The sequence below is a fragment of the Astatotilapia calliptera genome, chromosome 7 (genome assembly GCF_964374335.1).
Source record: "Astatotilapia calliptera chromosome 7, fAstCal68.1, whole genome shotgun sequence".
In the NCBI taxonomy this organism is placed as follows: domain Eukaryota; kingdom Metazoa; phylum Chordata; class Actinopteri; order Cichliformes; family Cichlidae; genus Astatotilapia; species Astatotilapia calliptera.
In genome coordinates, this window is record NC_137428.1 from 35,174,935 (window position 1) to 35,190,536 (window position 15,602).

The window sequence follows — 15,602 nt, forward strand, 5'->3', positions numbered from 1 at the left end:
ACAATCTGGCTCCAGGTGTGATGAGTGCCTTTCAGGATGAATCACCAATGGAAATTTTAACTTGAAAAAGTCACGAATGTTTCCAACACTCAAGCACTTATTGTCAGCTAAAAATGTGAGCAATATTTCTTTCTGCACCAATTAATCAGATTTATTAGTTTCATATCTTTAATGATAAAAAACCACTTGGACCTCCATCTAGGTGCTACTGAAAATGATATGCAGGCTGTCCTGACTTACACTGGCCAGCCCTCTCCAGTGGAGACGGTGAAGAGTGTTAGAAAAGCCCACAGCACGTTATCATAGTGAAACTCATACTTCTTCCACACTCTGGGCTTCGCCGTTACTTCATCCCTGTCGTAGTCCAAAAACTGACCCCTGAAAGCAAGAAGGCAGACAGAATTAGTTGAAAAGATGTGACAAAAAAAGGAGAAAAAAAGTGGAGGAGGAAGATGTAGTTAGAATAGACAACAGTAATAAAAACAGTAATATAAACGTACCTGCAGTCTTTCTCCAGGGTCTTGGACTCGTCACTGCAGTAGAAAAATTTCCCCTTAAAGAGCTGAACAGCAATCACAGCGAAGATGAACATGAAGAGGATGTAGACGATGAGGATGTTGAGGACGTTCTTCAGAGAGTTTACAACGCAGTCGAATACAGCCTGAGAAACACACACACAAGCACACACACACAGAACTGTAAAGTTCTTGACTAATCAGGCCTGTCACATCTAAAGACCTCACAGTACCTTATTATCCTAACAGAGTGCTTTGCTCTCAGGCTCAAGGCCTACTTGTGACTCCTAGAGTATTTGAAAGTAGAATGGGAGGCAGAGCCTTCAGCTTTCAGGCCCCTTATTATGGAACCAGCTCCCAGTTTGCATTCGGACAACCTCGAGACAACTTTCAAGCTTTCCTTTCTGACAAAGCATATTATTAGGGCTCTTTTCACTCTCTGTGTGTTTTACGTTGTATGGCTGCCTCTGTGAGAGGTTTCTTCCTGTTAAAAGGGAGTTTTTCCTTCCCACTGTTGTCAAGTGCTTGCTCATAGGGAGTCATGTGATTGTTGCGATTTCATTCTAACATTGTAGGGTCTTTACAGCATAATGCATGCAGTTTTTTTTAAAATTGATACTATATAAAGAGAATAGAATAGAAATTAAACTAATTGGATTGAATTAATAGTAAGGTATTTATGTGTATCTTCCCGACTGTAACCTCCAGTCATCACAAAAGTGGCAAGCAACATGCAGTACCTCTCATGGCCACTTGAGGCTGCCTCCGAAAGACAGTCAGTGCACAGAGACTCTGTTAAAATGCCCGACTTTAAAGGAACAATACATGTTTACAGGCTGATTCTAAAAAACTGTTTTTATTTCTATATTTTATTTACTCCTTCATGAAACAATTTAAATTTTATAAATATTTAAAGTTGTGCTATTTTTGGCTTAACCACAAGGGGTCGCCACAGGGGTAAGGTTGCATCAGGAAGGACACCTGGTATAAAAACCCTGTGTGGTGAACCCTTGTGAATAAGGAAGCAGCTGAAACATTATTTTACAGTTCAAAATGATGCATTATTAGAGATGTAGCAGCTTTGACGGGCAGGTTGGTGCAGAAACGGGGACGATACAGTTGCTAGCTGTCTGCTAGACATCACCTAAACAAATTCACACTACTGGGATGACATTTCAATTCTGTTTGTAATGCTGACATATTCACTTTAAACAAAGACTATATTCATAAACCAACGATTTCTATTAGATGGCTTTGTTTCTGAATGAAAAGCTGTTGTAGTCTCACTAGTAATCTGGATCAATTGTAATCTAGACCAGCGGTCCCCAACCTTTTTTGCGCCACGGACCGGTTTATGCCCGACAATATTTTCATGGACCGGCCTTTAAGGTGTCGCGGATAAATACAACGAAAAAAAACTAGTACCGGTACCGAAAAAAAGAAAATTTATTCATAACACACGTGAAAAGACCAAGGAAAACCGAGTAAATGATAAAAACGATAACAAAATAACGCTGAAAACCGATAAAACCCTTGAAAACTATACATTTCACACCTGAGCCTCAACTCTCGCGGCCCGGTACCAAACGACTCACGGACCGGTACTGGTCTGAAGCCCGGGGGTTGGGGACCGCTGATCTAGAAGGGCCACTTTGCGGACACAGTCAGCCTTGTTCTAAACCCAGATATCTTTCCCATCTCCCACCTGCAAACAGCAGTCTGTGCCTGTCACTATCTCTGTCAGCTTGTGCTGGGATCTCTTTGAGAGATGAAGTGCTTTGTCGATCCATTCTGACATGTATGCAATGTAACCAGTGAATATCTGCTACTTGAGTGACTCCCATCGAGGCTGCTCTTAAACCAAATTCAAATTCAAATTTTTATTTGTCACGTACACAGTCATACACAGTACGATATGTAGTGAAATGCTTGGACAACTGCTCGTGACCTAAAGAAAACAAAAAAGGAAAAGGCTATGAATAAGATAGGAAATAAATATGAAAAATTAAAAAGGGTAAATTTAACTAGGAAGGAATAAAATATAAATTAAGGTTAAAAATGAAATAACTGTACAACACAAATTAGAATGAAGGGTAAATTTAACTGGGAAGAATAAGATAAAATATATAAATTAAAGTTGAAAATAAAATAACTGTACAACAAAATACACAATACACAATATAGAACTATATAAGAATGTATGAAGAAATCTAAATATAAATAAATATATACACAATAACAGCAGCTGTACAAGTATTAACCGGAAATGAAGAATATAGTGACCAGTGTTGTGCAAAACCAAAGTCCAGAAAGTCCAGTGTGTGTGTAAGAACTGTATGTGTGGGTCAGTACTGTGTGGTGGTGTGATTGAGAGACCGTATCGCCTGCGGGAAGAAGCTCCTCCTCAGTCTCTCTGTGTTGGTCTTCAGGGAGCGGAATCGCTTTCCTGACCTCAGCAGAGAGAACAGTCTGTTGTTGGGATGGCTGAAGTCCTTCACGATCTTCCTGGCCTTGGTCCAGCACCGCCTGCTGTAGATTGAGTGCAGGTCAGGGAGCTCGGAGCGGATGGTGCGCTCAGCTGACCGCACAACCCTCTGTAGAGCTCGTCTGTCCTGCATGGTGCTGTTCCCGAACCAGGTTAAGATGTTTCCCGCCAGGATGCTCTCTATGGTGCACGAGTAAAAGTTCCTGAGCACCTTGGAGGGCAGTTGGAAGTCTCTCAAGCGTCTGAGGTGGTAGAGACGCTGTCGGGCCTTTTTCACCACAGTGTTGATGTGACAGGACCATGACAGGTCCTGCGTGATGTGAACTCCGAGGTATTTGAAGCTGTCCACTCTCTCCACTGGGCACTCGTTGATGACGGGGGTCTGGTAGTTCCTCTCCTGCTTAGTGCTGAAGTCCACTATCAGCTCCTTTGTCTTACTGACGTTTAGAAGGAGGTTGTTCCTCTGGCACCAGTTCTCCAGATTCCTAATCTCCTTCAGGTAGGCCGTCTCGTTGTTATCAGAGATCAGGCCCACCACGACGGTGTCGTCAGCAAACTTGATGATGGTGGTGGAGCTGGTAGTGGCCACACAGTCATATGTGTACAAAGAGTACAGCAGGGGGCTCAGAACACACCCCTGGGGGGCTCCAGTGCTGAGAGTGGTGGAGGCTGAGACATGTCCGCCCATCCTTACTGCCTGTGGTCTGCCAGTTAGGAAGTTGGAGATCCACTGACACATAGATGAGCTGAGTCCCAGATGCTCCAGCTTGGTGGTGAGTGTGGAGGGAATTATGGTGTTAAATGCAGAGCTGTAGTCTATGAAGAGCATTTTAACATAATTCCCCCTTCTAGTGTCCAAGTGAGTGAGTGATGTGTGGAGGAGATGAGAGATGGCATCGTCTGTGGAACGATTTGGACGGTAAGCGAACTGTAGTGGGTCCAGTGTGTCTGGTAGTGAAGAAATGATGAAGTCTCTGACCAGGCGTTCAAAGCACTTCATCACTACTGAGGTGAGGGCTACAGGGCGATAGTCATTGAGAGAAGCAGGGTGGGGTTTCTTCGGGACAGGAACAATGATGGACTCTTTGAAGCATGTGGGGATCACCGACTGAGATAAAGAGATGCTGAATATCTCAGTGAACACAGGAGCTAGCTGGTATGCGCAGTCTCTTAGGATACGACCTGGGATGCCGTCTGGTCCTGCTGCTTTCCTGGTGTTCACTCTCTTGAAGGCTCTCCTTACTTCATGCTCGGAGATGACGAGCACGTTTCCGGTGCTGGCAGTATCTTCCTGTCTGCAGCCGTTAGCGCCGCTAACACTAGCATTGTTGGAGACCTTAGCTGCAGCCTCGAAGCGAGCATAGAAAGTGTTCAGCTCGTCTGCCAGAGTCACGGCCGCGTTCGTCATACCGGTTGTTGGTGCTTTATAGTCCGTTATTGTCCTTAGTCCCCGCCACAGGCTCCTAGAGTCAATTCAATTCAATTCTTTATTTATTTGTCACATGTAGTTATAGCTGGTACAACATACAGTGAAATGTTTTTTCTGGCTAAAAAAGTACTCCCCCCGACTGTGCAAACATGCTAAAAAGGATTTTACATAAGCTAAGAAAAAAAGGAAAAGAAACAAAAGTTAAAAGTAAAAAAAATATATAAAAAAACAATGTAAAAGTCCATATGTTTGTGCTTATAAATATATATCCATGACGTGCAAGATATTGCACTGTAATGATTTGAATGAGAAGACTATAAAAATATACATATTTACATAGTACAGATGTATATAATAAGGTACGGATAAGGTTCAGAGAAGAAAGATAAAGTGCAAGTCACTCTGTTGGAGTTGTGACTCTAGTTTCCTCCCGTAGCGCTGCTTCGCCTCTTTCACCGCCCTCCGCACGTTATATGACGCGGCTTTGTACGGGTCCATGTCCCCCGTCATGAGTCCCGTGTTGTAGGCAGCAGTGCGGGATCTCAGAGCGTCGCGGATGGTTTTATCCACCCACGGCTTCTGGTTGGGAAACGTTGTGATAGTCTTTGTCTCCACGGTATCATCCGCTAGTTTCCCGATGAATCCCACAACCGCTTCCGTAAACCAGAGTGAAGACAGAGGTACTTTAACCAGCCTGTCCTGTCAAACCACTCTCCCTAAGTATCCAAGAAGAGCTTTGGATGGGCGTCTGTCTGCCACCTTCGATCTGTCTCAATTATCTCACTTTTATTAGCCCAATCAGATCTCTCCTCTTTTGACATATACTTTTGTCCACACAGCAGAGGAAAGCTGTCATTTCTGTGTCTGAGACAACAATTGAGGAAAACAGGATTCTATACAGCATTGTGCTCCCAGTGTAATTCTTTATAATATATATCTTTATAATAGCTGCATCATGGTAATATATTATATAAATTCTAACTATTGATTTTAAAGATCTTCAAAACTCTCTGCAGTAATCAATTCTCCATAAGCTCAGTATAATTAGCACAACACCTCCAATAATGAGGACATGTAATCCTAGGAGTTTTTGTAAATCCACATAAAAAAACACCACCTTTTTTTCTTTAAATTAAGTGATTTTCTTTTTTCTTTTTTAGAAACACACAATTTAAACATATTTTAATGAAGATGGAAGACAAATAGAGAAGAACAGACTTCACTTCTGCGGTAACCCAGTTTCTGCAAACTCAATTTGAAATAATTGCCAATTCATCACAAACAAAAGAGGAATAGCTGCCAGCTCAAGGCTGACAGGTAAGTGAGCACCAAATAAGCCAAACTATTAACACTGCAAATGCAGCAATCACGTCCAAATGATTAAATATATCGCATAAGTCATAAAACATTGGCTAAACAATGAGAAATCATCAGTGTAATGTGTTACAGTGCATTAAGTATGTGTTTCATTGTTAATTGCCACAAAACTCCTTCGAGAACCAAGTACTCGCCTACTGTAGGCGTGTAAGACACAGAATATAAAATTCAGTATCTAAGCAAAAAATCAAGCAAAAATCAAACTTTTCATGTCTGATATGGTAGAGTAGGTTTCTGGAGACTTTGACTGCCTCTCGATTGTGTGCACGAATGTGTCAGGGGTGTATAAGTAGGAGGCATGAAGTGCTGAATAGAGCAAGCTGATCAACAGACAAACCAGGATTCAAATGTGTTAGTTGTGTTGTTCCACTGATTCTTGTAGACTTTCGATGTTCAGAACGGTTTAAACTGTGCGGTGGCAGGTCTATCTACAGTGTTGGGGAGTAACGGAATACATGTACCGCCGTTACGTATTTAAAATACAAAATATGAGTAACTGTATTCCGTTACAGTTACCGTTTAAAAAGGTGGTATTTAGAATACAGTTGCTTTGTTGAAATAAATGGATTACACGGTGGTATTTTCCTGTTTCATATTGTGGCGGATCGGGACTGTTTGGGTGCTCTGTGGGTTTTTGGTTTTTCTTACAGACTTACAGAACGATCTGTGACAGATTTGATTACCGTACCTTCAGTTTGGGCAGCCGTTTAATGGTCTTGAGTGGCCGCAGGACCCGGAGGACCCTCAGGGACTTGATAGTGTTGATGTCCTTGCCTTTTGTCCCTCTGTGCAGATTGAGAGTACAGTTAGTCTGGGTGATGTAGTGCAATGACACTCTAAACCCTTTCAACTCAGGCTGCATTAACAAGAACTGACTGCACTTCACCAGGTTTATATTGTAGGATGCATATATTCTGTTAGTAGAACACATGCATGTGAGTGAGGTATGTTATTCTACAGAAACATGCTTCACCAGTCTTCTCTTCTTATCGAGATACTTTTGTAATTACTCCCTTTCTTTTCCTTTTTTCTGATCTTCCCTTTGGCTGCTTTGTTTTCTTTTTATTGTTTTTTTTTTCTTTCATTCCTACAACTTCACGCATCTTTTAAGATGTGTGAATCTCATTATGTTCTCAAAGGAGCTTGCAAAGAAAAGCGTCTGGACTTTGACGCTTTTCTCAGTCATCCAGGTCACCTTTGACTACGGTGACCTGGATGACTGAGAACCTTCACAGACTCATTATGTTCTCTTTTCTGTTCCCACATCTTCCTTCCTAGTTTTCCTTCCTAGTTTTCCTTAGCTCCTTTCCTTCCTATCTATTTCTCTGCCTTTCTTCCTTATTTCAGAATCAGAATATTTTATTAATCCCGAAGGAAATTAGGGGTTACAGCAGGCAGCACGCTAATGGCGCATGCGCACTTACAAAGGAACCTTCTGACCAAACTTTACATAAACATCACATTGGGAAGACATGTTTCCTTTCTACCTTCCCCCTTCCTTCTTTCCTTCTTATCCTCCTGTCTTTTCATCATTCCTTCCTCTCCTTGTTTCTATATCTACTTCCTTTCTTCCTTTTATTTCATCCTTTTTGTCTTTTCATTGATGCTTCTTTCCCTTCCTACCTTTCTTCCCTTTCTCACTTATTCTTCTTCCTTGTTGTCTTTCCCTCCTCTCCCTTCTCTTAATGCCCTTCTTTCCTCCCAGTATAACTCCTTACTATGCCTCTTTTCTTCAAATCTTCTTTTCTACCTTCCTTGTCCTAACACCCCTCCTTCCTTGTTTCCCTGAAACCTGCTGCCCTTTCTTTCTTCCAAACCTCGTATCCTTCCTTTCATCGCTTTTTCTTTTCCTTCCTTCCTCCCCTTCTTCTCTCCCCCTTGTTGTAGTCCATCCCCAGCTTTCTTAATTCTTTCTTTTCCTTATTCTATCTTTCCATCTTTATTTTTTCCTTCCTTCTAACCTTATTTCCTTCTATTATCTTTTCCCATTGTCCTGATCTTGTTTCTAAAACCACTTCCTTTCTTTCCTGCCTTCCTTTCTTAATCCTTTTCCTTTTTCCTTCCTTATTGCCCTCCCTCCGCTTCTTCATTCCATCATTCAGTCATCCCTTCCCTCCACACCTTCCTGACATTCAATATTTTCTTTCTTTGAAGATTCTGACCTTCTTTTTTGTTTGTTTGTTACATGCTTCAGTGTATTTTCTGTTTATTTTTCTGTTTCCTGTTATAATGTATTTTCTTCCAAACCCCTTTTTAAGCCTCTTTTCATTTTCTTTCCCTTTGTTCTTGTTTTCTTTTCCTTTAATCTTTCCTTTGGTCTGTTTTTTCCATCTTCAAAATCCACAACAAAAGCTATTCACACAACAGTGAAATTACACCCTTTTCATTCCATACTTCAAGTTTTCATTGAAGGACTATGTCTGGTAGTGAATTGTTCCAGGTATTGCTTCCTTCGATGCTTCTTCCACAATACAAATTAGCATTGTTTCTGTTTAATAACACACAAAATCATACATTTTTACAGTAAATGCACAAAGAATCTGCCGCAGGTGCAGGAGGCAGTTTCTTTGCAGGAACCACTGCTGTCACTGCAGACGTTGCACGTTTTGCTCACTATTTATGGGAAGTAAGTGTGGGGGTTTAAAAACTAGCCATCATGATAATGACATACAGTCGAGCCATCATTCACAGAGTGACACTGGCCAAGGATAGTTTGAGTGTGAAGGATTTTTTATTAATTAGTGACACGCATTGTGGGTGTCAACTGTATATCCATCATGCATATCTCCTGTTCTACCACATCCCAAAGAAGCTCTACTGGATTGTAATCTGGTGGCTGTAGAGCAGCGCTCCCCAACCTTTTTTGCGGCACGGACCGGTTTATGCCCGACAATATTTTCACGGAGGTGTCGCGGATAAATACAACAAAATAAAACTAGTATTGGTACCGAAAAAAAGAATATTTATTCATAACACACGTGAAAAGACCCAGGAAAACCGAGTAAACGATAAAAACAATAACAAAATAACGCTGAAAACCGATAAAAACCCTGAAAACCATACATTTCACACCTGAGCCTCAACTCTCGCGGCCCGGTACCAAACGACTCACGGACCGGTACCGGTCTGAGGCCCGGGGGTTGGGGACCGCTGCTGTAGAGGACCACTTGAGTACAGTACAGTGTAATGTTCAAGAAACCAGTTGGAGATGATGTGAGTTTTGTGACATGGAGTGTTATCCTGTTGACCACTGTGTGTGCTCAAGAAGGCATGGACAATGTCAGCAAAATTACTCGGGTAGGCTGTGGTGTTTAATTGGTAAAGTGTAAAAAAAAAAAAGGTACCAAGAAGATATCCCCCCACACCGTTACACCACCAGCAGCCTAACGTTTGGATATATAGTCTCAGTTTCCTGAGACTATATTTACCGCGGTGCGTTCTTCTGCTCATGGAGCCCATGTACTTTAAGCATCAACTTGTTCTGCATTGCTTGGTTGTAACAACTGGATATTTGTGTTACTCTTTCTTTTCTATAACCTGGTAGCAGTGTGGCCATTCTCCCCTGACCTTTGACACCAATAAGGCATTTTTGCTCAGAAAACTACTGTTCACTGGAGATTTAATCTTTTCCAGAATATTCTCTGTAAACCCTGCCTGCATGGTAAAATCCCAGTAGATAAGCATTCATTATATCTGTTGATCAGTCACTTAAATCACATTTTCCCCCATTCTGATGCTTGGTTTGAAGTTTAGCAGGTTGTATCAATCATGTCTACACCCCTCAATGCACTGAGTCATTGCCATGTGATTGGCTGAATAGTTACTTATTTAGAAGTTGAACAGGTATACCTAACAAAGTGGCAGGTGAGTGCATTTTATATGAAGAGTTCTGTAAAGAACTCAAACTTTTGGTTTATTCCTGTCTGGAAAGTTTATTAGTTCGAGATACCCAACAGCATATCACAAGCTTTTAACATTAGCATACTAGCCTAAGATGTCCTCGACCTGCAATAGTAAAAGGCATATTTCCAAAAAATACACATTAAATTTAAAGCACAATCCTTCCCTCTTGTGTCTTCTTTTTGGGTCATTACCTGGAGGCTAGCCTCTTGGCACATTAGAATTAGTCTTGCAGCAAGAATAAAAATAAGATACAGGCAAACAAAAAGAAAATGTAGAAACAAAGCTACAAAGTTTTAACATACAGTAATGCCTTCTTCAATACCTTTTCCTGGCTCATAGTGTGCTTACCTATTTTTACCACCCTAACTGTGTCTAAACCTCTCAGCAACCCTAAAACCCAACCTTAAAAGACCTTTGGAGAAGTGAGGACAGGACAAAAAGTTCCTCTACAGATTGTTCTTGCTCTAATGCTCCCAAAGTGAAAATGGTCCTCATTAAGGTAGCTGGACAAGCACAGACACACTCGCACAGACCCAGGTCAGTATGTCAGCGCTTTACAGGGTCTCATTAAAAAGAAAGGATTGTTATTAGGTACTAGGGGACTCAGAGAAACCCACCAGAATAATGAACATGGCTATTTTTTTAATATGTGGTGACTGGCGAGGGAAGGACAGAACTCAAACCGGAGAGAAGCATGGTTCCAAAAAAATCTGGCCCCGGGGGCCTTTCAAATTCTCAATAAAAAAATCTAACAAAACGGCATGCGGCTCTCATGCTTGTATAACTTGGATACTCTGGCATGCAATTTGCGAAGTCAATGCCAGTCCTGCTTTTTAAGGACCTCAACACATTGAGATGGCAAGAACAGTCTCCCAATAGCTTTCAGAAGCGCACGGGCGGGGAGTTTGTTTTTCATGTCAATGCAGCACACATCAGCGGTGATTGCAACGTATTCAGCAGCCACACATGAGGTCATCTGGAGTAGCTTAACTTCTGTAGCCGCTGCTCGCTCATGAAAGAGAAGATTTCCTGTTCAGACTCGTAACATCTGACGTCTAAAGCTGCATCAGCAAAATCGGATGCGCAAAGCTCCTGCTCTCTGTTTCAAAATTTACAGAGGATTCAAAGTTCTTGAGGAATTTTGTATAATGTATGTTTGGCTTATTAATTTCCCATTTTAATGGTAATAGTGAAGGTTTTCTTTGACTATTAGCAAAAGCTGAAAATGCAGGTCAAAATCACATTTTAAAAAATATCTCCAACACAATCCGTATCATAGGTCAGCCTTTCTAGTGTTCATTTAGAGCCTCTAGTGCATAGCAGCAGCTGGTTTGCATATTTTCTCCATTTTCCTCTTTGATTTCTACTAATGGGAGTATTTTCAAATCTACAACATTGCAAGAGGACACTGTTAACACACTCTTCACCCAGTGTAGCCCGATCCGCTACTTCCATTTATTCAGAAACATTTTTAAAAGGTTAAAAATATGGCATACTCTAAAATTCTGTCTTTTTCAAAAACAAATATTAACAAAGCAAAAACTCTCTTTTAACAGAGAAAAACAGATGTCTATTGTGAGTTTCCTTACAAACACGACAGGCTGTGAGGAACAAATTAAAAATTTTTTTTAAGGTGAATTCATGAGAGAAGCTATAATCCTTTATTGGCTGCCCTCTAATTCCATAGGCATAAAGAAGAAGAGATGAAGGTGGAGGTTGGTAATCTCTTGGACATTTAACCGATTAAATTGACTTTAGTCATGATTAAAAGAGAAAACTGAGAGGATAGGTAAGGAGTTAAGCTTTGATACAACTGATAACCTGAGTTTCAGATTCCTGCAGCCCAAATCCCCGTCTGTGTGTTGATTAACTTCTGAAAGCTATGAGGGAGAGCTCCCAATGTTTCCTTTTTGTCTTGATGTCCCAATACTGGGACAGGAGAAAAGGTTTATAAAAGGGAGGGAAAGCGAGGAGGGAAGGGAGTCACATCCCAAGCACTTTGGGATGAAGGGCGACAACGTAAACCTCGAAGGCTGCTAAGAGGAATGTTCTGTGTTTCACAGGAGGAGGGCAAAAGGGTACGAGGGGTTAAAAAGAAAAAAAGTAGATACTGACAATTCCCACCTGGCCACGCTTTGTTGCGATCTGATGGGGAAAAGAAATGATAAGCATATGCACGCAGACAATACACAAAGACAGACAGCAGCATGTAAAGCAAGACAGAGCAAAATAAACACTTTACACAGATATCACCCAGGCGTGAAGATATAGTGACAATTTTGGTGGTTCAAACTTCAAAACACATCAAAAGAAAGCAAAGATAAGAGACAAAAAAGTGACTTTTAAGTAAATTTAAAGTAAACACCCTTTTAAAGCAAGATAAGCTGGATAAAATATTTGGAAGAAATAGTGTTTGTGGATACTGAATATGAGGGAAAATCAAACTGATGACATGAAGATGATTATAATGTCATGACTGACTACATATACTCTGGAGTTAAGAAATGTGGTCCTACAGTAATTCTGTTACATTGCAGTGTTTTAGTATGCTGAAGATCATGGGTATGGAGCCAAGACACCAATGCAGCTATACTCTGATCATGTGGTGCATTACTACTGCTGCGGAAAATATTTTAGAAAATTAGTAGAAAATGCAACATAATAATAAAGGTAATAATGTTACAGAGTGTTATACTGGTATTTGCATTTAACCATTTCTGAAGCAAATTAAAAACATTTTGTAAATATGTGTCTTTGAGTTTTACATTTTCTGTGAATACAATTGTTTGACAGTTTTATCATTTTTAAGCTGTGGCTGATTAGTGGCTACATGTTAGCTTGCTCTCCACAAATTGTATATAAAAGACGCATGTAGCAACAGTACCATCACCCATTAGTTTGTGGACTACTGTTTTGAAGCCTCAAGCAGAGCGGTTTTGCCGTAGCCATCTCGCTTGAAAGTGATAATCAAGCTGTGGACCTGTCTGAGAGCTGAGCATCTCTCGCTCAAAAACTAGTAATTATTCAATTACTAAAGCTTTATTGTCCTTTTTACTAATAGTGAGTGCCATAATTTTCAAACTTAGCATCATACAGTATTAAATAAGACTAAAAACAAGCAATCCGGTCGTTAAGTCTGACGTCACTTGCCGTGTCTGGGCCTAAACTCCGCTGCAGGTCCATATATCAAACGATCACTGTGGCATTACTGAGAGTTGAAAAACTGTCTAAAGTCTTTCATCTTTAATAAAATGATCAGCGTTCTGCTCTACCAGGTGTAACAATTGAGTTTAGCATCCAGGCATCCATGAAAACGGAATTTATGACATTTAACGGAGTTAGAAGTTAGCAGGAAGTTAGCTCGCTAGCTTCTATCTAAATACAATATAGCATGTCCTGACTGCGGGGTTTTGGAAACAAATTAAAACATACAGCTCTGTTATCACTTCCAGCATAAATGAAGACAGAAAACTAAACAGCAGTGACATTTGTAGCGTTACTGAAGTTGGGCTAGCTGGTATATAATGATGTGCTACGTGACCACTAGCGACACAGCTATGTTAGCATAATATAAACAGCTAACTTTTTTTCCACTCGATAAAAGTTAACGTGAGTGTTCTCGGTGGTCAGGAACAAATGTAATCGCATGAAGGATGCTGTAAAAAGACCAAACTTCAGCCAGGAGAACAACTGAGATAATCCATCCACAATACGAGATTAGTCATTCATATACTGCTGCATGGGCTGGGCTGTAGTTACATCCTAAGGTTTTAAAAACTGAGCTTGAATAAATGATTAGCGGTTTTTAAATAAATTTTGACCTTTCAGTTGAAACACAATATTAATATATAAAATCCTTTTATATCTAGACATTAATCCTAAAGTAAGCGCCTTCAAAAACACAAAGCAGTAACTGTGTTGGATGTTTCAAAACAGACAGTTTGGGTAACAGGTTTACAACTTGCCTTCCTTTTCCTGTGTTTAGATTAAGTATGAAAATAAGATCTAAATAAAAATAAAATGTAGGTTGTCAGGTATCACATCTATCCATTAGACCTGGTGCTGTGAATGGAGCCTCTTACATGGTTGATTGGTGTGAATGAGAGTTGATTACAGAGCTGACGGGAGAAACAAAATGCCAGACAGCAAGTGAAAGCTGAATGGAGGGATGAAGGGGTTCAATTTGATAACTCCTGAATATCATTAACTGTGCATTATTGGTAAGAAAATCCTTCATCTATTATTCACTCTGTTTAATAGTTTTTATTTAGCTCTTTTATTTATTTGCGTCGTTATTATAAGCAGCATCATTCAGTTTCTTTGTGTTCATAATGACCTGAATCACCCTATGAAAGCTCAAACGTCTGATATGTTTTTGAAGCTGTGTTTTGTTCAATCTCAGCACTGGTCCACTGTGCACTGTGTACATTGTAGCTTCTAACACACATAAAATATGTCCAATAAATGGAAAACGGGTAATTGCTCTTATGTAACCCGAATACAGATGTAACACAACATAGTTACATAACACAAACAGAGGAAATGCAATGTCTTTAATCGTGACTGTGGTGGCGATGATAAAAATAGAAAGTAACAAAATATGACATTTGTGCAAAACATTTAGCTGTGAGAAGACAAAAAACAACACCTTGCTGAAAATACCACGAGCTAAGGTGGAGAAAAAGTGATTCAAACGGGCAGATATGCACATGAATAAACAGACAGACTGACAGAAAGAGCAGGCATTACCCCATAAGGCTCCTGAAAGCAATCCAAGCCAGAAAACAAAGAAGAAAGAGAAAAAGTGACAGAGAGAATACAGAGAAAGAGTCAGCAACAGATAAAAGACAGAGACAAGCATCAACCTAGTGCTGGCAAAAGACAAAAAAAGGGAAAAAGAGAAATCAGAGACAGAAAGCGTTACAAAGAAAAACACACGTGACAAGCAACTGTGGAGAGTTTCAGTCAGTGTGTGAAATAGTGGCAAAAAGCCCCTGAAAACATTGTTCAAAACGAAATGTGTGATCACCAGCTTTCTCAAGAGACCCAGAACTCCTCTGGCTTTGGAAAACATTTATTTACATGATTTCCAAACCAGTTGTACTGAGATATACTGAAATACAGGTAACAAGAATAAGTCTACTGATACCAGTAAGAATGCTCACCAATAAGGAGTCAAATCCACTCAGATTACAGTGCAAGTGGGGATTTAATTTTGACTTACACCACAGTATCTAAGGGCAGGTTATACAATAAAAAAAAATGCAATGAAAAAAATCTGGCGCCTTTCCAGAGTTTCTTCTTTTACCTAAATTTTTGTATTAAATAAAAATAACCCAAGTAAATGCAAAATTTAGTTTTTACATTTCTATTATTTCATTGATTAAGGGAGGGAAAGCTATGCAAACCTAACTGGCTCTATGTGAAAAAAAGTGTCCCACTTGCTAAATCATGAATCTTTCTGTGATTAACCACATCACATCGTGGCACAGCTGAAAGAAACAGCTGAGAAACAAAGTCATTGACATCTATAACTCTGGAATGGGTCACAAAGCCATTTCTAAGGCTTTAGAGCTCCAGCGAATCACGCTGAAACCCATTATCCACAAATGGAGAAAACTTATAACAGTGCTGAACCTTCAGGAGTGACCAGCCTATCAAAAGTACTTCAAGAGTGCATTGATGACTTATCAAGGAGGCCACAAAACAACCCAGAACAATATCTAAAGAACCGCAGGACTCGCGTCAGTTAAGGTCAGAGTTCATAATTTAAAAATAAGATAGATACTGGGAAAAACCCATGGGAGTGTTCAAGGAGAAAACCACTGCTAGCCAACAAGAACACAAAAGCTCATTTCACATTTGACAGAAAACATCTTGATGGTGTCCAAGA

At 40.2% G+C, this 15,602-nt stretch overlaps 1 protein-coding gene across 1 annotated transcript in view; it reads right to left on the minus strand.

The window, feature by feature from the left end:
* Window positions 1–15,602, minus strand: part of cacna1bb (calcium channel, voltage-dependent, N type, alpha 1B subunit, b) — a 157,877-nt gene that overhangs the window by 43,583 nt on the left and 98,692 nt on the right. The window contains exons 25-27 of the mRNA XM_080303293.1: window positions 6,495–6,591; window positions 501–661; window positions 241–378 (exon numbers count right to left, since the gene is read on the minus strand). Coding sequence (XP_080159419.1) covers window positions 241–378; window positions 501–661; window positions 6,495–6,591 — 396 coding nt within the window. The remainder of the gene's footprint in view (window positions 1–240; window positions 379–500; window positions 662–6,494; window positions 6,592–15,602) is intronic.